Source organism: Phacochoerus africanus, chromosome 1 (genome assembly GCF_016906955.1).
Source record: "Phacochoerus africanus isolate WHEZ1 chromosome 1, ROS_Pafr_v1, whole genome shotgun sequence".
NCBI lineage: Eukaryota > Metazoa > Chordata > Mammalia > Artiodactyla > Suidae > Phacochoerus > Phacochoerus africanus.
Genome location: NC_062544.1, coordinates 286955946 through 286976974, shown reverse-complemented (window position 1 = coordinate 286976974; position 21029 = coordinate 286955946). Strand labels below are relative to the sequence as shown.

At 57.6% G+C, this 21029-nt stretch overlaps 1 protein-coding gene across 6 annotated transcripts in view; it reads right to left on the bottom strand.

The window, feature by feature from the left end:
* TRAPPC10 (trafficking protein particle complex subunit 10) overlaps window positions 1–21029 on the bottom strand; it is a 77110-nt gene that overhangs the window by 26259 nt on the left and 29822 nt on the right. For all 6 annotated transcript variants that reach the window (XM_047797573.1, XM_047797621.1, XM_047797583.1 and 3 more), the window contains exons 4-7: window positions 15168–15364; window positions 10939–11134; window positions 9014–9125; window positions 6429–6676 (exon numbers count right to left, since the gene is read on the bottom strand). In XM_047797573.1, coding sequence (XP_047653529.1) covers window positions 6429–6676; window positions 9014–9125; window positions 10939–11134; window positions 15168–15364 — 753 coding nt within the window. The remainder of the gene's footprint in view (window positions 1–6428; window positions 6677–9013; window positions 9126–10938; window positions 11135–15167; window positions 15365–21029) is intronic.

The following is a 21029-nucleotide window of genomic DNA, read 5'->3' as shown; positions in this document are numbered from 1 at the left end:
GTCTTGCTCAGTGGGTTAAGGATCTGGTATTGCTGTGAGCTGTGGCAGAGGTCACAAGTGTGGCTTGGATCCTGAGTTGCTGTGGCTGTGGCGCAGGCCGGCAGCGGCAGCTCTGATTCGACTCCTGGCCTGGGAGCCTCCACATGCTATGGGTGCAGCCCTAAAAAGCAAAACAAATAAACAAACGAAGCACCTGCCGCACATGATGGGTTCTAAGCAGGACTCTTCCCTAGCCGCTGTCTCACAGCCCACGGCGCCTCGCCACGCACAGCGGCCGTGCAGGCTGTCTTCTCAGGGGCCCTGATCCCACCTTGCCACTGGGACCCCAGCTCTGGTGCGACACGGTAACTGGTCCTACTCACGGCGGGACCGTGAGAGTTGGTGCTGCCTCGGGTGCCCAGAGCCGCCCCACGCAGGCAGAACCGCCTCGTGTGAGCAGATAAGGGACCTGGCCGTTGGGAAAGGGCCGGAGGATGCCACCGGCCGTCCCTACGGAGGCTACGCTGCCCGGGTGTTAGAACGGGAGACAAACTACTTAAATCCTAAAAGAAAAACCAGTACGGAACAGTCACTTGATCAGAAGGTACCGTCGGAAGGTGGGCCGAGCCCCTCGCCTCTGGATGCCTCCCAGGCCTGAGGCGGCCGAGGCCGAGCCCCTCCCAGAGACCTCTGGGCCCTCCGCGTGATCTCCTGTGTGAACACCGACTTCTAAAACTAATTTCTTAATACACGGTCTTTTGTTTTCCTAACGCCTCGTTCCTCTTCTGCTATCAGTATCATGGGGAAAGGCGAGAGGGGTTTCACCATTTTTCAACCTTAAAATGAAAGGCAGTCTTCTCATTCTCTTCCGTCAAACCTCACTGCTTAGATACCCCAGATTCGGAAAACCTCAGTGCCCAAAGGACCCTGCCCAGGGCCGACCCCCCGGGGGCACGGCAGCCACAGCAGCCCCCCCTGCAAAGACACAGCACTTCGGGGGTTCGTCAAAAACCCTGCGGGTGGGACTCCAGCACAGGCTTCTGCTCTAACCCCACGTTTCTGAGACTCAGCCGGGGCAGTCCGATCCTCCGCACCGCTGTCTGTCTGCCTGCCGGTGACCGTCTCCCTCGCACGGGATGGACATTTGGGTTATTTCCAGTTCCTAGCAACGACGAAACTGCTGCCACGAGCATTTCTGCCCTGTCCCCTTGACACCAGGCGGGGACGCTGCAGCTCCCAGGGCACGTGCAGGCTCAGTCCCAGCAGACACCGCCAAACAACTTCGCAAAGTGGGACCCAACGCACGCCCTCCTGGGCAGTGAGTCCGGCTCCCCCGGCCTCCAGGAACCCCAGGCGGGCCTTTCCAGGTCACCCGCACACTGCTCCACTGAGGGTGAGGCTGCGCCGCGCGGGAACCAGTGAGGCTCACCTATTTCCTAGCGGCTCGGCGGTCCTCTAGGCTGACTGGCAGACACCGTTCACAGGTCCCGGGCAGCAGTCCTTCCTGACCCGCAGCCCGAGGCCCTTCGTGCCCTTCTCTGTGCTGCCCATCCCCCTCCACCGGCCGGAGGAAGAGGGGCTCTGACTGCCCGCGGTGCAGGGCGTCAGGCTCTTGCTTTCCGGTCCCGCTTAAGACGCGGTCGCTCACCCCGCGGTCGTGAGGACACATTCTCCCATGTTATCTTTCAGAGCTTTCTCGATTGAGCTTTCATCAAATCATAGTTATTTGTGTAGAGTGTAAGATTCAGTTGGCTCAGAATTTATCCACTGAATAAAACTTTTATTCCATTTGTTCGAAGTCCACCCTAAGTGCCGTAGCTCAGAACCCCACTTCTCTCCCCGGGCTCACGGCTGAAGTCTTTTCTCTGGCCTCCTCCTAATCTTCATCCCTCTCTGCCTCCATGCTCCAGGCCCTAACACCCCTCGCGGCACCCCAGCCTCACACCCAGTGGCAGCTCCCTGCTCACCACAGGATAAAATCCAACTCTCAAGATGACACTTTCAAAATCTCCCTCCAAGATGGGACTTCGGAGTGCCCGTCGTGGCTCAGCGGTTAACAAACCCAACTAGCATCCCTGGCCTCGCTCAGGACCTGGCGATGCTGTGGGCTGGGTAGAGGTGGCAGATGTGGCTCGGATCCCACGTTGCCGTGGCTGTGGTGTAGACCAGCGGCTACAGCTCCAATTCGACCCGTAGCCTGGGAACCTCCATATATTGTGGGTAAGGCCTTAAAATAAATAAATAAATAAATAAATAAATAAACAAACAAAATAAAATAAAAAGATCTGGCTTCCAATGTCTCTGCAGCTTCACCCCCAGGCCCTGCCTCACCCCTTGAGTTCCAGCAAGACGGAGCTCCTGCCAGAGCTCCTTAAATAAAAGTGACTTTTCTCTGCCTGACATGCACATTCTCTGCACCTGCCACCCAAGCTGTGTCCACCTGGTAGATTGTGACCTGTCCTACTCATTCCTTTAAAATGAAAGCTCCACAGGGTGGGGTTTGGTCTTGCTCTCTGCTAAAGACACAGTGCCTAGAACAAATGCTTGCCTGGCACAAAACAGGAGAATGCTCGATGAACAGCTGCTGAACGAAGGAATCTTTCAAACCCTAGCTCACACAGGACACCTCGGAAACCTCCCCTCGAACATGTCAGGCTCTGCAGAAAGGCTGATCCCTGAGTCTGTGGGGGGACTGGCCCTCCCTCCTCGATGGCCCGAGCCCCCTCCACCGGCACACCCTCTCTCTGCTGGCAGCACAGGGCCCTGCCTGTAGTGTGGGTTCCCCGGGGCAGGGACACGCCTTTCTTCCTCATTGGCGGGCCTTCTCCACCCCCACCACCCGAGTCCAGAGCGCCATCCGCGCCTATGGGGTCGACCCCATTCACGTTCCCCTCCACCTCCTGTCCACTCCCGCTCCTCTCCCAGCTCCGGACCTCAGGGCTCAAGGTCACACAGGGACCCCCGCCTGTCCACGGAGGAGCCCGGCAGAGCGTCTGGCGCACAGCAGGCCCAAGGGCCGGGCACTGCGCTGCTGCGCCACGCCCCTGCCTCCGTCCTCCGCAGGCCCCAACCCTGGGGCAGCACTGCCGGCCCGCAGGCCTTCTCGGGGCTCTCCAGGTTAACCCGAGCTCCTCCACAGCCCCGCGCACTCGGCCAGCTGGGCGGCGGGCTCTGGGTCCCGGGCAGTCCTCGTCCCCCCGGCCTGCCCTGCCTGTGAGCATCCCCCGAGCCCAAGCTGACACAAGACGCGGCAGCCCAACGAAGCAATCACTTGGGCAGTCACCGTCACAGACACGAAGCTGCCTCCTAGGAAACGTCTTCCTTGTACGACTCTCGCTTGCCCGTCCGGTAAAGATGAAAACGCGCACCCCTGTTACTTTTCTTTCCTTACCAGAGACGCAGGCCAACGGCACGGCTAGGGTAAGTGAAAACGGGCAGCTCTCTCTGGAAGGCAGCCTGACAGGGCGCACACAGAGGGTGGACGTGCAGACACGCCTCTGCACCTGCAAACGATGCCGACCAGGCCCACCGGCCAGCAGAGGCCCGAGGAGAGAACAGCACGTCTGTGGAGAGAAGGGCCACGCGGGCCGAAAGGGGTGCTTCCTCTGGAAGGGGCACGGGCACATCCTGCGGGTGCTCGCCGGTGCTGTCCAAACTCACACGGAGGACATACTCAGCTTTTGGTAATCGGGGCACACGGGGTGGGTTTTGTTAAATGTTGCAGACAAGAAGGGAATACTTCACAAGGGGAGTCACTTCAACTCCCGCAGAGCTGATACGCCGTTACAGACGTTACTCCCTGCCACCGTCCGCATCTCCCCGCCCTTTCACTGGGCCCTGGCACACAGTACCTCCTGCGCTCAGAGAAGACACTTTAAACCAACGGATAAACAACCGGGAAGCTACCAGGACAGGCTGGACAGACCTCAGGAGCAAACGTGCACCACGTCCCGCTAAAACGTCGCAGGAAGAAACACACAGAACGCGTGTAATACGTGGGCCTGTGGCTTCAAAAGGGTGAACAACTGTGGCCTAACCCAGAAGAACCACACGCCAGCCCAGCCTGCAAGCTCCACGTGGGCCTCTGCCCGTGGACGGAACGTGTCCAACAGTCACCAGCAAGCTAGGCAATCACAAGAAATAAGTCAACTTCCGAAAGTAGAGTCAAATGTATAGAAAAAGTAAACACTTTCGAATTTCACTGTTTCCACAAAAATTTAAAAAACTCCTAAGAATGAGCTTTTCAAGTTAACAGCCAACCTCAAAACTCCTTTAAGACATAACAACTCTTTCCTGCCGCCCCCCCCCACCAAACAACCTAGAGAGAGCATCTTAGATGATGAAGTTGAGAGAAGAACGCCAGGCTTGAAGCCTGCTCTGCCACAGGGCCAGGACAACGCTGGCCCAGTCCGCAGGGACCTCCGCCTTCTGAAGGCAACACTCAGGAAGACCTGAGTAAGGGGTGTCACACTGAGGTCCCCAGCCACCTGAAGGGGGGCGACGGTTGACCTCCCTGAGCTCCTGTCACCTGTGGGGCCTTGACCTGCACAAGGACCACTGCAGGCCCATCCCTCGGGTGAGCAAGCGCCCAGGACGGTTGGCAAGGAGAGGGGGGCCCCTGCCGATGGTCCCCAGGCTACACTGCGGCCTACACCCTGCCCCTCCCGAAGGTCACTGTGTAGGACAGGACCCGAGCTCGGGACCACCGCGGAAGGCACCTCTGAAACAAAGCAGAGGGGCGGGCATGGGACCACGCCTGGGGGATGCTAGGCTCCCGCCGCGACGACCATGGCCTGGAAGGCTCTTCAATGGGCTCGGCTGCCCCGTCCACTGCCTGACGCATGGGGACGCCCAGCTGGACAGAGTCACACAGTGTGAGGGGAACAGGGAACAAGAAGCCATTCACTCCAAGTCCCAAGCCTGCTCCCGGGCCCCGCCCCACCGGCCCCGCCCCAGAGGCTCCTCCTCACGGGCCCCGCCCCACAGGCCTCTCCCCACTGGCCCCGCCCCAGAAGCTCCGCCCCACGGGCCCCGCCCCAGAGGCTCCTCCTCACGGGCCCCGCCCCACAGGCCTCTCCCCACCGGCCCCGCCCCAGAAGCTCCGCCCCACCGGCCCCGCCCCACAGGCTCCTCCTCACGGGCCCCGCCCCACAGGCCTCTCCCCACTGGCCCCGCCCCAGAGGCTCCTCCTCACGGGCCCCGCCCCACAGGCCTCTCCCCACCGGCCCCGCCCCACAGGCCTCTCCCCACTGGCCCCGCCCCAGAAGCTCCGCCCCACGGGCCCCGCCCCAGAGGCTCCTCCTCACGGGCCCCGCCCCACAGGCCTCTCCCCACCGGCCCCGCCCCAGAAGCTCCGCCCCACCGGCCCCGCCCCACAGGCTCTGCCCCACCCGCTCCGCCCCAGAGACTCCGAGCGTTAAATCTGTTAAGGTCACTGCGAACAACGTGCTGGGCCTGTCCTTTAGTTTGATAGGGACACAAACCCGAAGCTACTCTATATGAAGACTATGCCTGCCAGGGGTCACGGGGCCTTCTCTGGCTGTGCCCTGGGAGCCCCTTTCCGGGTGTGGAGCAAGACAGAGAGGGCACCAGCCTGCCCCGGGTGATCGGGCTCTGTGACTAGCTGTGTTACTGGGTAAGTCATGGATAACCGCGGCCACCCACTCTCCTCACTTACGAAACGGAGTCAGCTTAGCGCTTAACCGGGGGTGGGGGTGCGTGCCGTGAACCCTCTGAAATTACAGGTCATCTCCTGTGTGCGCATAGCACATTTGTCCATGTAAGGAGGCCACTGAAACACAAAAGGCGCGCCCCCTGCCCCGAGTGGACAGTCATCGCAATCCCCTGACCTCACCAAAAAGCTTCTGACTCTCGGTGCAGTGTACGGTCAGCAGCCCGGGGGCACAGGCGGACACTGTAATGCCTCACTACCTGCTTTCTCTCGCACACCCACGCACACACGCACTCGGGACGTACCTCCGGTAAACTTCGTGCTACTAATGACCGTGGCACAGCTGCCGTGTCACTCACATTGTTACCGGCCTGTTCGTGCACAAAACCATTGATCTGAAAAGACAGTTCTGAAGCAAAAGGAACGTCTACCTACAAACCTAATTCCGTGGGTCCCTCGCGCGAGCACTCCGCCAGCAAAGACCAGCTCCCACGCCATGAGCCAAAGTGACCTTAAAAATTCTATTCAGAAACTAGTCCAAGAGGCTCGTTGGGGCCAACATGACCTCCACGAGGTTGAGGGCAGAAGCGGTATTTCTGAGCAGTTCATCCACCCGTGTCAAGCGGAAGGAGGCGAGTAACAGAATGGCAATGAAGGACACTCAGAGAAGGGGCCCGGGGCCTCAGCACACACAGTTCAGGGCCAGGGCTGGGAGGGTCAGAGGTTTCTGCATCCACCGTCGAGCGAGCGCGGGGAAACGGGGGAGGGGGCGACTCACTTCCAGGAGCTTCAGCTCCTGCACACAGCTGTGCAGCAGCTCTAGGGCGCGCTGAGCCACCTCCCATGGCCTCTGCAGGAAGAGGAGCAGGGTGCACTGGCGAGAGAACAGGTAACTGCGCAGATCTAACAGGGTGGCTTCTTGCCTCTGAATCAATTCGCGCTTCTCCATATCTATGGGCTTTCGGAGGATCAATCCATTCCAGCTCTTCACCGGCTGGCAGAAAAAAGTCAGCCAGTTGGCACCATCTAAACAAACACACATCGTGAAAGGCGCTGGCTGCAGATCCCTTCGCCTCCCTGAGCAGCACCGCGAGCCCCGGGGACCGACGGGCGGCCTGACGGCTGGGGAGCCCTCAGCGCCGGCCGCCCCTCCAGTCTGCGGGGACCCGGTCCAGCGAAGCAGGGACGGGGCAGCTGCCGCAAGCACACCGCCTCGGTACCTGGCACCTGGGTATGAGCACGGGGACAGGACGAAGGCCACAAGGCACAACACTGAACCGGGCCCGGAAGGCCACGAACAGGTCGGGGTGCAAGCAGGGTCTGCGGGACTGGGGCTCAGGGACCCGAGGCTCTGGGGTTGGCCAGCCCCGAGGAGGAGGAGGAGGAAGAGGCGGCGGCTCACCCCGCGTGTGCCGGGAGTGGCCTGGCCACGGGACCACGCTGCTCTTTCTCATCTTCCTCCACCTCCACACGGTTCCTGACGTACTCAGGCCTCAAGCCTGTCTCCCCCTCAACCGTGCCAACTACCCGAGTGGCTCCGAGAGGAGGGCCCGTGGGCACATGGAAGATGCAGCAGCAGGAGGCCAAGGGAGAGCATTCTTTAACTGCCAACGAGTTCCAACAATGTTCACTTATGGCCCTAAGACCAAATGAGATCTTAAAGGAAACAGAAGCGTCTACAGGAACCCGTCACTCAATCCTGAAGGAAAAAGACTTTAATCTACTTGGCTCCTCCAAAAGGCGGGCAAGGTCACCGTCTCCTCCTGCACTCCTGGCACAATGACGCCGCTAAACACCCACGTGCCCGCCACGGCGGACCCAGCCTGAGCTGCCCTTGCTCTCGGCGCCGTGTCGGTGCCCCCTGAGCGCCTGGCTCACTCCCGCGCCTCGCGCAGGCTCTGTGCCAAGCCACCTCCGGGGAGGGCCTTCCAGCCCATCCCACCACCGACCCCACGGCACAGCTCGGCCGTCCCCCTCGCCCTGCACCTGTCCTCCTCTGCGGCCAGCACCTCCTGGGCCTGCTGCTGCGCCTGACGGGACAGATGTGTGTCCCTCTTCTGAGCCTGTCTCCCCTGCATGTAAACTCCATAAACGAAGGAACTGTTTTGCTCCCACCGTATTTGGAACAGCAGCTAGCATGGGGTGGGGGGCGGGGGGGGGGGGTCCCTTTCAGGAAGTGTCTGCTGTACGAATGAACAAAAGGGAACAATCTCATCATTCAGCTGCGAAAGTTGGCCCAGGCTTACTGTGGATTTTAAATTGGCCCAGATTTATTTTAAAACTGAGAGAACAAAGAAGTTATGAAAAATATAATGGAAGCAATATGTAAGCTATTGAGAGCGATGTATGGTATGGACATGCAAAATAGAAAAAATGCAATTTTCCTCTTCCAAATTTTGAAAATCCAATTAGCAAATCCTTTGCTTAGGTCACACGTTTCTCTCTGTGTCTCGGCAGAGTAAGAGGTCCACATACGGACCGCACAGAAAGTGTTCTGGGGGGGGGTCAGTGGCAGCTCACTGGCGAGGGCAGTGCCCAGGGCCCGAGCAGACCATCCCCGCCCCCCACCTCCTGACAGGCCCGCCAGCAGACACTGCAGTGGGTCCCTGAAGCGGTGCCTTTCCTCAGACACTGAGTCAAGGGTTCTAAGGCTTGTGGTAGCAAGGACGGAAACAACCCAAATGTCCAACACCGGGGTGGCTGAAGGGAGCCTAACAACCCACACTGAGAAGCGCTATGCAGCTACGATCAGAAAGAGCTCCGACCCTGGTCTGCTACCTTGAAGAGAGGCCTGCGATGGGCTACAGACAAATGTCAGCATGGGATGCCATCTCTGTCAAAATAAGCATCGAGCAAAAACCAGCACAATTCTAAGGTTTTCTCTGTACATGGGTCACTGTGCTGATTTTGTATTTTCAGACGATGTCAAGACATCATTTAAAAGCTTAAAAGAAAGGTGACCACCCTTGGCAATGGTGTCAGGAGACTCACTGTAATGAACCCTCAGATAGTATCACAGAGACGGCCTCTCAACAGAAGCAGAAGATGCCCACTCCGAGGCTAACAAGGAGGCGCAGAGGCAGAAACAGCACCAGCCAGCTGAGAGTCGTAGAAACGACACTGTGCATCTGAAAAGACAGCTTCTGAAACACTCTCGTCACTCAAGCGTCTGCCAAAAGCGTAACTCACTCCTCATTCTCCTCCCGCCTCCTCTAGGAACCATGGGAGTGTGTCCACATGATCTGCGTCAAACGACAAACGGTCACCTAGTCGCTAGGTAGGTAAACGGCAGCTTCCAGACGATTCAAAAGCGGGGAAAGCTATGTGGAGAAGAGAATTTGCTTCTAAAACACCGCTACTCACCCCCGGCACCGAAGTTGACGACATACTGAGAAAACAGGGCGTCCAGTTCATCATACTGCACCAGGGCGTCTTCAAACTGTTGCAGCATCTCAAAAACAAAGGCAAGTTCCTCCTATTTACCCAAAAAGAGCAAAAGCATAAATGAGCATTTTGAAACATGGAGCTCTGAAAGATTACAGCAGAGAAAAATGCGCAGCATGTGAAGAGTGCTTATGCTATGCTACGTAAAAATCGATTTAATCACCACACGTGTCAACAGGATACACACAGACAGGAGGCCGGAAAGAAGCAGGAAAAGGCCACCGTGACTCCTGGGACCTGACTGGCCAGCCTTTCCCGGCTGGTGCTCCCCTCGCCCCCCCCCCCTTAACTGGACTTCCGCAGAGAGAGCGGCCTCACCTCCTCCACTCACTTTCTTAGCCCACTGCTGACTTAGAGCTCAGCGACTCGCGGACAGCCACTGCGTCCCACAGGTTAAACCCCAATTCTGTCTCTATTTTGTTGCACAAACTGCTGCCGCTTTGGCCGCCAGGAGGCTCCTTTAGGTGGGGCGTAGCTCCAGCTTTTCTGGTGCCCTTCTTCCTTTCCGGTCTACAAGACACGGCATCCTCCCTGCACCAGCCCTGGAATCTACCACTTGCACGAGGAGCCCTGGCCCCTTTCACCAGAGAATGCGGTTTCCAAACCAAGTGTGCACTCTGCTCACACTTGGCACTGAGTGTGCTCGCTGCTACCGAGGTGCCATTTTTTCGAGGCCCCGTGAGCGGCGAGAGCAGGAAACGTGTGCGCAGGCGTTAACCCGCACCTACACACACGTCCGTATTTCTCAGTCTCTCTCTCCAGCAGCCAGCCGGCCAGTCAGCTCCGATTCCAATCCAGCACCACTCAGATTCCCTCTTTCCTTGTCTGTCACTCTTAGAAAATCAGTTCAATAAGCGTGAAGGGCAGAGACAGGGCGCCCTGAAAGATCTGCCAGAGGGCGACCGTACAGGGAACTACGAAGAACGCATGCCAATTCCCTCGTGTGGCCCACATCAGCCGAATACCATGAAGAAGCATCAGAATGAGAGGTAAACTTCAAAATTTCTAATGGGGATTGGTCTTTTATTTATTCAAAGTGCATTATTTCTTCTTGTAATTCATACACAAGTGACGGTTAAATACGAAAGTTTTGCTTTTTCACTCAAAATATGGTGAACAAGAAGGCGCCGAAGAGCAACACCCTTACCCCCTCTCTGCAGTTGGGAGGGGCTGCCCCCACCTATGCCTCTTCACACCCCTTTCTTCCCTGAAGACTTTTCTTTTCAAAAAGAGGAGAGTGGAGTTCCCCCTGTGGCAAAGCGGGTTCAGAACCTGACTGCCGGGAACGTCCATGTGTCGCAGGTGTGGCCATATTCAAAAAAGAGCGAGCCAGAGAGCTGACTACAGACTGCAGTTTTGAAAAACCTAAACATTCTTATAACCTATAGCGAAGAAACCGTTCAGCTTAAGACAGTCTTTTCCTGGCACCTAAGTTTATAAAAGGAAACTACAGAGGAAACACTCCTGGGAGTCGCAGGTTCATCGCGGTGCCAGGCAGGGAGCTGGCACCTTCACGGTCAGCATCGCCACCACTGCCGGGGCTCCCTGCCCAAGCCTCGCCCACGAAAGACACCCCAGGAGGCCCGAGACACTCACGAAACTGGACTTAGTGGCGAAGGCCAGAGGCCAAGCCCTGAGGGAGCAGGCAGCTGCCAGGTCTAATGACTCAGGAGTCCCTCCCGGCCTGACCTGCGGCTTAACCCGCGGGAGAAGGGAGCTCCGCCCGCCCGTGAGCCACGGCCACGTGGGTCGCAGCGCAGCACAGCGCCAGCTGCCTTGTTCCCGGAAGGCGGGCGAAGGAGGGAGGGGAAGGAAAGGGTCCCCCTCCAGAAGCAGCCACGCACCTGCACCATGAAGTAGTCACAGAAGCTCCAGCCGGGCTCCGTCCTCTTCTCCCTCAAGGTTCTCATGTCATCCTCAAACTTGCCGAGGTTTTTGGTAAAAGACATAAGCAGCAAGGTCCTGAGTTTGGTCAGGAAGGCATTCCAGGATTCCTGAGCTCGGGAGGAGTCCTTCAAGGGGTCGGAGAGCACGACACACCTGCGGGGACACGCGCGGACTCCTCCGCATTTGGAAAACCCTCCGGCACAGCGTCCCTGCCAGCCGCGCCCGCTCCCCGGGCTGCGCGCCGCCGGCCTTCCCTGCGGCACGGGGGGAGAAATCACGGGGAAAAGGCCCCACGGAGACCTGGTCCCGGGCCCCCGGAGCAGCTCGTGCGACTCCTCAGAGAGCTGCTGTGGAAGGGACGGGGAAGAGGCAGCGGGCGTCTCCCTCCGCTCCCCAGGCCCGGCCCCCGCCCTCCGGGGCCCTCTCAGGGAGGTGCCCCTAACTGCCAGGCTGGACTTAGACGGACCAGCCCAGCGGCGCGGCTGTGCCCCCTGCCACCCCAGCGCAAGCCCAGGAAACGCTCACGCTCTCCCCGCCCCCGCCCCGCCCCTTTGGGCCACGCCCACACAGCGGGCGGTGGCTCGGGGGCGGGGGACCCGCGCGCCCCCGCAGTAACAGCCTCGGACCCTTAACGCAGGGCGCCCCCAGCGAGCCGCCCTCCCCTCGCTCCATCTAGCACCTTCCTCTGGGCGAGCCTCTCCCCCAAGGCCACCCGAGCAGCAGTCAGGGCGCCCTCCGAGGCCTTCTCTCTGCTGGTCTGCGGATCCCACCCGGCCGTGGGCCCCTGAGGAGCAGGGGGAGCCCACGACGACTCAAGGAGGCTGAGACGAACAGGGCCTGGCTTGCGGGCCTGATACAGCCTCCCTACCGAAGGGTCTGGACCCCCGGTGTGAAAACACCGAAGGCAGGAGACCCCAAGTGTTTCCAGCGCATCTGAAAAGACCACCGAGGCATCCCGCAGGCAACCCTCTCCAGAATGCTGTCGTCGCCAGATGCATAAACCTCACCTCAGAAGCAATGTTTAAACACTGTGCTAGCAGTTTCAACGCTTCTCTTCCGTGAATACTTTCCCGGAACCACCAGCAAGGAGCCAAAGGCACAGACTCTTCGCTGCACCCTCTCGGCGCCCCGGCCCGCCTCCTGGAGGAAGGACGCGGTCTAGAGCGGTGACCCGCCGGCCGACAGGGTGACACGGCCCGCAGTCTGGAAAATGCACCAGAGGGGGACCAGAACCGAGAAGCAAGTCCAGGCACTCTACCCGCCAGACAGGGCCACCTCCCGCGAACGAGGACGGGGCCCAGCCAGCTCAGCCCTAACCTGCGCCGCCTCACCGCACGGGCGGCGGCTCTGCCGGCGCGGGTCAAGGCCTGTAAGCGCCCACCTTGACCCACGCGGGGCCCGGGCTTCCGCCCTGACCTAGACACCGACCCGCGCGCCAACCACCACCAGCAATGCTTCTCCTCAGGGACCTGGCGCTTATGGAGCCGACAGGACACTCCTTCCTCTCTCCATGCCTGGCCGTGCCCTTCAGCGTTTACTGTGCTAGATCGTCTCCTGTTAACTAAGGAACCAAACCAACCGTGTTTCAGAAATTCACATCAAGCTTGGACGGTTAACTCAGAACCGCTCGTGAGTTGGGCTGGCGGGGCTGAGCTGCAGTGGGGCAGTGCCCTCTGGGCGCACGGCTGCGCGGCGAGGGACCAGGCTGGGGTCCTCGCCAGGCACTGGGCACCTGGCACAGGCGACAGGCGACCCTGGGTTTCAGCAACACTCGCTGAGGGTCTGCAGATACACAAAACCCTTGGCCCAGTGGTTTCTCCCTTGAGGGACTCATGCTAAGGAAGTAATTCCGGACATACAAGCATTTGTGCTGGAAAGAGGTTCCTCATGTTTACAATGAGCAAGCAAAACCTTCTAAGTCCGGCAGAGGACGGCACGAACAACCCATACTGCATTAACACCACGGAGTATTACGCACGAACAGCAATGGTGTAGAAACACGCTCACTGGTCAAAGAAAAAATTGTGCATTAAATGAAATCTATGTTAAGAGTAGAGGAGTTCCTGTCGTGGCTCAGTGGTAACAAACCCGACTAGCATCCATGAGGATTCGGGTTCGAACCCCAACCTCGCTCAGTGGGTTAAGGATCCGGTGTTGCCGTGAGCTGTGGTGTAGGTCACAGATGTGGCTCAGATCCCGAGTTGCTGTGGCTGTGGCACAGGCCAACAGTTGCAACTCTGATTAGACCCCTAGCCTGGGAACTTCCATATGCAGCGAGCGTGGCCCTAAAAAGACAAAAAAAAAAAAAAAAAAGAGTATAGATCTGTCAGAGGCGGCTCTGCTTATTCATGAAAATCAAAACGTTATAAGGCACCTTTAAATCTTGAAGATGAAATGTTAAAAATTTGAGTTAAATTTTACACAAAAGAATAGTCATTAAAGCAAGTTAGTTTTATTTTATTTTACTTATTTTTTTATTCTTCAGTTAAAGCAAGTTAGTTTCAAATGGGACCGGGAGTTCCTGCCGTGGCTCAGCGGTAAGGAACCTGACCAGTATCCATGAGGACACAAGTCTGATCCCTGGCCCTGCTCAGTGGGTTAAGGATCTGGCATTGCCGTGAGCTGTGGTGCAGGCAGCAGACTCAACTTGCATCTGGTGTTGCTGTGGCTCTGGTGTAGGCCAGCAGCTGCAGCTCGGATTCGACCCTGAGCCTGGGAACTTCTACTACATGCTGCGGGGGCGGCTCTGAAGAGACCGATGAATAAAAGCAAGCGGGACCAGCAGAAAGTAGTCAAGAGGCACTTCAAATTTTTCTGACACAATGTGAACCCTCCATGAGTTTAGCCTGATACTTCCCAACAAATACGACTTCTCTTGCTATATTAAAAAGCGCTCAAAGGCCGTCAGGTTTGCCTGCGAGCCGCCGCCTGCCTCAGTGTGCCGCTGGCCCGCCAGGCCCGGAGGGCAGGGCCGCTCTCCTGCCTCTAGGCCGAAACAAGACAGGCAGAGCAAGAGCCTCAGCACGGCTGAACCGCGGAGAGGGAGCGGACGCTCGGCAACAGCACCTGGCAGCGCGCCCTGACCGTGGCCATAACCAGCGCACCCGCAACAGGCCGCAGGACGACCTTCAGGTCCACACCGCGTGACATCGCCGCACGATGGGCTCACCGCAGCCGTCTACCGCTCAATTGCAACTTCCGGTAAAGCCTGTCTGAGCTTCACCGTGGCCCCAGGACTGCGTGGAACCCACACAGCAAGCCCGCGCACGGCTCCTCGGCCTAAGGAACTGTCAGGGTGCTGGGGGGCCCCGACACGGATGCGGCCACGGAGTGAACTGGCCACACGGCGGTGGCGGGGGTCCTCCCGCTGCCGCCTGCCACCCAGGTTTCTTCCCTGAACTCCGGATGCACCGTGTACTTCTCAGCCCCCCGCTCCGGCTCCTGCGGCACTCCGGAACCTTCCATCTCAGCACCTGCCACCGTGAAGCACATGAGTGTGATGACCTGGGGGTGAGGCAACGCCCGTCTCTGACACCGACCATGCTGTCACCGAGCGGGGACCAGGCTCCCCACGGCACCCCAGGACCCGGGTGAGCTCAAGGGCTAAACTGCAAGACACAGGCTCACACTGGCAAGGCCTTAAGACCCACTTTGGCCGGCCCAGCTCGGAGAAGGGAAAGGAGCTCCCCATAGGGGCGAGCAAGAGGGGAAAGCGAGTCCACGCGCTGAAGGAGCCCCAGAGTCTCCGTGTCCCTTTCAAAGAGTCTGAAGGGGGCAGGTCCGCACTGCATAACCTGCGCTTCAGGTGTGAAGGTGGACAAACCAGACACAGGGGCCCAGAGCCCAGACACAGCTGAGCCGCCCTGCTGTACACAGAGCTGCAGCCTTCGAAGGGCCCCTCCTGTGCAGACGCCTGCCACTGGCCCTCAAAGGGGACCCGCTGTGGTCTCTCCCACGGTCACTGGGCCTCGGAGCCTCGCGTCCAGGCGCCCGCTGCGGGTCACAGTTCAGCCAGCCCAGGAACGCCACGAGAAGGAGCTGCCTTCCCTTCGGCACCCATCCCAGGCTCAAGGTCGAGGGCAGGCACAGGACAGGCGCTCACAGAGCAGATGCTGTCACTACCTGGAAGTCAGCAAACTAGATCATCCACAGCAGCCCCAGGACGTAAAGGTAAAGACAGACTTACCTGTCGCTCTGTTTATTGCAAAAATCATTTCTTATTTTGTCCACAATCGACGTTCGGGGAAGGATGTTGGTTTTGTTTTTTTTCTTGGCATCATTTTCAACCACCACTATTAACCAGTCCACAGAGCTATGAGCTTTCAGAACGTTCTGCCACTTGGTGAGGTCGTCTTTTACTGTAGCCTTATATACTTCGGTGTCCTAAGAACAAATAAGTCACCATGAAAGCGGGTTAACCAACGCCCCTCAGTTTCCTCGGCAAACGGGGTCCAATAGCAAAGAAGACAGCACGCTTTACTGCCTCGGGATCGGGGCGCTCCCTAAAAAGCCAAGGGCGCTCTGGGCGGCTCAGCCCAGGCCCCTGGTGTGCGTGGTCCCCGAGGCCAGGGAGGCAGAGGGGAGATCTTCCAGCGGCACAGAGGGAGAGGCTGGGACAGTCTGCTAGGAAAGCCGGGTCTGTAGGGCCAGAGGCCCTGGGCCCAAGCCCTGCACGGTCCCCTCTGGCCACGGGCTCCGCCTGGGTGGGGGAGGCAAGAGGCTTCTCCCGCTGCAGGCTGGCTACCGTTCCAGGGCCCAGGCCTCTTGCAGAAAACTCAGGCCTTTCGGTGGCTTCTTCCAGAGCCCCTCAGCTCTCAGGGAGCCCCTGGGACCGCTGCAACCTCAGTGCTGCTCACGGGCCATGGCAGGGACTCGGCGACTGCAGAGGCCAGCCCGAGCAAAGAGGACCATCTGGGGCCTTTAGGAAGTTACTGTCGTTCGCGCATCAGCAAGGGAGCCGTCCTGGTCCCCAGCATCAAGGCAGCTCCCGACTCAGAGTCCCAGACATCAGCCTGCCAGGGAGCGCGACGACCGCGCAAGCCGCGATCCAGCCTCAGCCTCCTCCAGAGAGAACAGGCAAGGAGAAGGCTCCCTTGCTCTGCCACTGTTTGGACCTGCCCTTGGGCACCACAAATCCACCAGCAGATTCAGAGCTAAAATCTGAAACCAAGATGCTAGCACAGTTCACTACCGAGACTTAAGCCTTCTGGAAACTATAAGTAATAGCTGCTATTTAAATATACTTTCCTCTCTTTTAATGGAAAGATTTATTATCCTACCCATAGTTTCTCTGGATTTTTCACTCTCTCTCAAACGACACTCATGTGATTGATCCGTGAATGAGTTAAATCTCAAATTTGGTATCTAGCTCCTCCTTTGGTTTAAATGATAAGTGAAAAAGCTGCTATGTCCTCAGTTTAAATTTGAAGCAACCACAATCTGAAAAGATCTGGTTAAAAACGACGAGCAAACCATCCTGCAAAAATCTATTTTCTGTGAACCAGTATCCAAGAGCACAGCCACTGTCCACAGAAGGGCAGTTCCCAGGGCCGGGAGCTCATGCTGGTGTGCCGTCAGAACTCAGAGCCCGACGCAAGCGCCTGGGAAGTGGAATGACAAGGCCGGGCGTGGCGGCCACAGACCAGCAGCTCTCCAGTCAAGGGCAGGCACAGTCACAAGGCCCCACCTGGACAAGGAGCGTGAAGAGCCGCGAAAAGCTCCAGGGCCCTCACGGGGGCTGGCTCTAGGGGCTGGAGTCCGACTCCAGCCCCCCTCCTAGGGACACACTGCTTGGCAGGTTGCAGGGACTCTCAGGAAGAGGCCTTGCTGAGCAGCAGACAGGACAGAGTCCCCCAAAGTTCTGGGGGACATCTTGCAATGGTGAGCAAACAGCGAATGTTTCTAAAAAGACTTGGTGAGTCTGCAGAGGAGGAAGCCAAGCTGAGCCGCTGAGATTAGATTAAGGGCCTCTCAAGAACGTCGAGTGTGCTTTAGAAAACTAAAAACAGCACTACCACATGAGCCAGCAGTCCCACTCCCGGGCATCTTTCTGAACAAGAAGCGTAACGCAAAAAGATACATGCACCCGTGTTCACCGTAGCACCGTTCCCCACAGCCAAGGCCTGGAAAGAGCCTCAGTGTCCGCTGACAGAGGAGTGGATGAAGGTGCGGTACACACACAATGGAATACTGCTCAGCCATAAAAGAGAATGCAACGACGCCGTCCCCAGAACCACGGATGGACCTAAAGATTATCACGCTACGCGAAGCCAGTCAGAAAGAGAATGGCGAATACTACAGGATGTCACTTACACGTGGCACCTGCAATACAACACAGACGAACCATCCGCAAAGAGAAGCAGACCCTCAGCCACAGAGAACACAGACTTGTGGTTGCTAAGGGAGACGGGGAGGGAGTGGGACGGACGGGGAGTCTGGGGTTAGCGGAAGCAAACTACTACATCTAGAACGGATGAGCAAGGAGGTCCTGCTGTTCAGCACAGGGAACTCTCCAGTCTCCTGGGACAGGACATGATGGAAGACAGCATGAGAAAAAGAACGTGCACACACACACACACACACACGGACGGCTGAGCCGCTGTGCTCTACGGCACAAAGCGGGCCGCGCTGTAAATCAACTACACCTTAATAAAAAATCGGAAAAAAAAGGAAGAAACCAACCCAAGGGAAGAGAGGAGGGCCCACTGGCGGGAGGGCGGGGAGAGGACGAGCCCGGGGACGCGAGCCCAGCAGGGTGAGGAAGGCATCACAGCGTGAGAGCAGTAGGGACCGCGGGCCGGCCGGGGTGCGCCAGGCCAGGCAGGGCAAAGCGGGCCTCCCTGGGGCGGTGGGTCACGTGACACGGGGCAGGGTGGCCCGGCCTGGGGCAGCAGAACGGCGGTGGCAGGAAAAGGCCACAGGCGCCGCCGTCCAAACAGCAGACACGCGGAGGACGGTCGCCGGGCTTCTCCGCACCGAGAAGGGGTTACAGGCGCGACGCCATGGTGCTGGGCTGGCACTGGACTGTGCGTGTCCACGCGTGCCGGCGTGCGCACTCAGAGCTGCTCACGGAGGAAGACAAGGGGGGTGAGCCCCGCATGGCCCAGCTGACCGCCTGGCGAGCTTCCAGAGCCCGGCAAAGGGAGCCCGAGAGTCCTGGGGGGCAAGGGCAGCCGGCTTCCCGGGAGGCCCATCGGCACGCACGTGTGGGAGCCACCCAAAACCACGCAGCGGCCACTAGGCAGGACGAGCCCCCAGGAAGTAAGGGGGAATTAGTCCTAGACTGGTCACTGCTGCAGCCCCACCAAACCGTAACAGCGGTATCTAAGCGGATCAAATTTTAAAAGTCACTTAATGGAACAAAGCTCAAGAAAACTTCCAGGATCACATAAAGTAACAGCACCAAACATACAACTCGTAATGCCTGGCAGCCAATAAAAAAGTGCTAGGCAGGTAAAGAAAGAAAAATATATGACCCTAAAAAATAGAAAAATCAATCCGCAGAAACAGACTCGGAACAGTACAGACAACAGCTGTGCAGACGAAGCCATTAACACCGTCACTGTCACCGTGTTTCACGTGTTCGGGAAGGCAGAGAGCCACTGCCGTTACCCAGAGACATGCAGAGAGCCTGGGGGGTGGGGGGAGGCCACCACCAAGTCTGCACTGAAAAGACACGGCGGGGTTGAGAGCAGGCCAGACGCTGCGGAGGAAACGACCCTTCACACGGGACGGCGCGGCGACGGCAACGATGCGCGGGAGGCGCAAGGAGGACGGCGCCGAGGACGCGGCAGCAGACCCCCGAGCTGGGGGCCCCGGGGCCCCACCACGAGCAGCTGGAGGCCCCGGCGGAGGAGAGAGAGAGGAGCAGAAAATGCCTCTAGAGAAAGAGTGACTGGAAATGTTCCAAACTCGGTCAAAACGATCAATCTCAAAAACAGACAAGGAAAACACGCCTGAGGAATGAAGAAAAGCACATGGGGGCGAATCATAATCAAACTGTTTAAAATCACTGCTAAAGAAAAGAATCTCAAGCCATCAAAGGAAAGACACTTTCTGTACAAAGTAACACAGACAAAAATGAAAGATTTCTCATGAGTAACCACAGAAAACACCACAAGACAGAAGAGCAACCTCTTCTAGGTGCTAAAAGGAAAAAACCCTTCAGAGCAGACTTCCCTATCAAGGGAGTACCTTCCAAAAATAAAGGCAAAATAAAACACATACGAACTCCTCGCCAATGGCCCTGCACTACAGAAAAGATGAAAGAAGTCACGATACCGCGTGAAATCCGGATCTTGCTAGGAAGCAAGGGGGCGCTGGCGGTGGTGCCCAGGCCACAGATACAAGAGGCACACGCCTCGCTTCCCGTTCACTCTCTTTAAAACACGACGGACCGCTTAAAGCAAAAACAGCAACGATGCGCCGTGGAGTTAGCCAAGTGTGCCCGGAAGACCAGTGAACGCCACCGTAGCACACAGGGGGACACAGGCGCCCACACCACGTCACAAGCGGCAGGGTGACTGTTGGAGGAGGTGTGAGCGACGCCGTGTGCTATCAACCCGCAGTCAACTCCTGAGATGAGGCAGAGTTTCAATTTCCAATCTAAAATCCTAAACACTGTCAACAGAAAACTTTCTTAAGAGACAAAAGTCAAAACTAAAGCAAAACAAAAAGCTAAAACAAACCAGAGCAGCCCCCCTCGCCCGCCCCATATTAGAAAACTCCATGAAGTCTGGAGTTTCGGCTGCAACGCAGCGGAAACGAATCCATGAGGATGCGGCCCCAGTCAGTGGGCTGGGGTCCCGCTCTGCTGTGAGCTGGGCGTAGGTTGTGGATGTGGCTCGGATCCCACACTGCGCTGGCTGTGGTGTAGCCCAGCAGCTGTAGTTCCCTAGCCTGGGAACCTCCATATGGCACAAGCCTAAAAAGCAAAAAAAAAGGAAACATTACGTTTAAGAGAAAAAAACCCCATCACCATCATGTGCACAAAAACTACCTCTAGCAATAAAAATGTTAAGACTTTTATGAAAAATAGCCCATGGTACTATAGGACATAAAAAAAGCCGTAAAGAATGGAGAAACAAACCAGGTTCCCCGATGAGAAGACTGGTGATCATTACAAACTCTTCTCAAGTGAATGTGTGTTTTCAAGGCCAGTCCCACCCAAAGGCCTCCAGGCTTCTGTCGGCTCTACTCAGTCCTGGTCCGCCACCCACAGCTTTGGCGCAAACCCCGACGGCGCGCAGTAGCCAGAATGCTGGCTCTGCTCACAAGTCTGTCCCCTCCAAGGTTGGGGGACAGCGCGTCTGCTCCAGCTGGTGTCAGCTGTGGCACTGGAAGGCCGGGAGCTGGTGGACACGCCTGCTGCCAGGACCGGCCGGCACAGTGGCCGCACACCTCCAGGTGGCCTTCCCGCGGGGGCACTGGCGTCCTCACAGGATGGGGGCTGGGCTCTAAGAGCAGGCATCCCAAGAGGACCCGGTACAAGATACACAACCATCTCCAGGTCGCAGGGTCCTTCCACCAGTCAGAGGCCCACCAGATTCAGCTGGAGGAAACAGACCCAGCTCTCAACGGAGGACTGTCACTGCCACGCAGAGGGGCCTGTGGGATGGAACAGGCTGGGTGCAGACGTTTTTGGGAAAAAAAATTTGTATATGTAACAATCTGACTCTAAAATGTATATGGAAGAGAAAGTGCAGACCAGCCAAGAGAATCATTTTACAAAAACAGGTATCAGGAGTCCCTTCAGCCACAGCAGATGAAGGGTCTGGTGTCGTTGCTGCCATGGCTCTGGTCACTGCTGTGGCGTGGGTTTGATCCCTGGCCCAGGAACTTCCACATGCCTCAGGAGTGGCCAAAATAATAAGAGAAGAACAGATATCCATACATACTATAAACATGTAATTAAAAGTCTGGTCTTGCCACAGAACAGGCAATGAGCAACAGAACTGACATGTCCAAAATACTGTGAATACAGGATGTTGGTTTAAACAAAGGTGACATTTTCACTGAGAGCGGAGAAGAGAGACGATTATGAAATGCT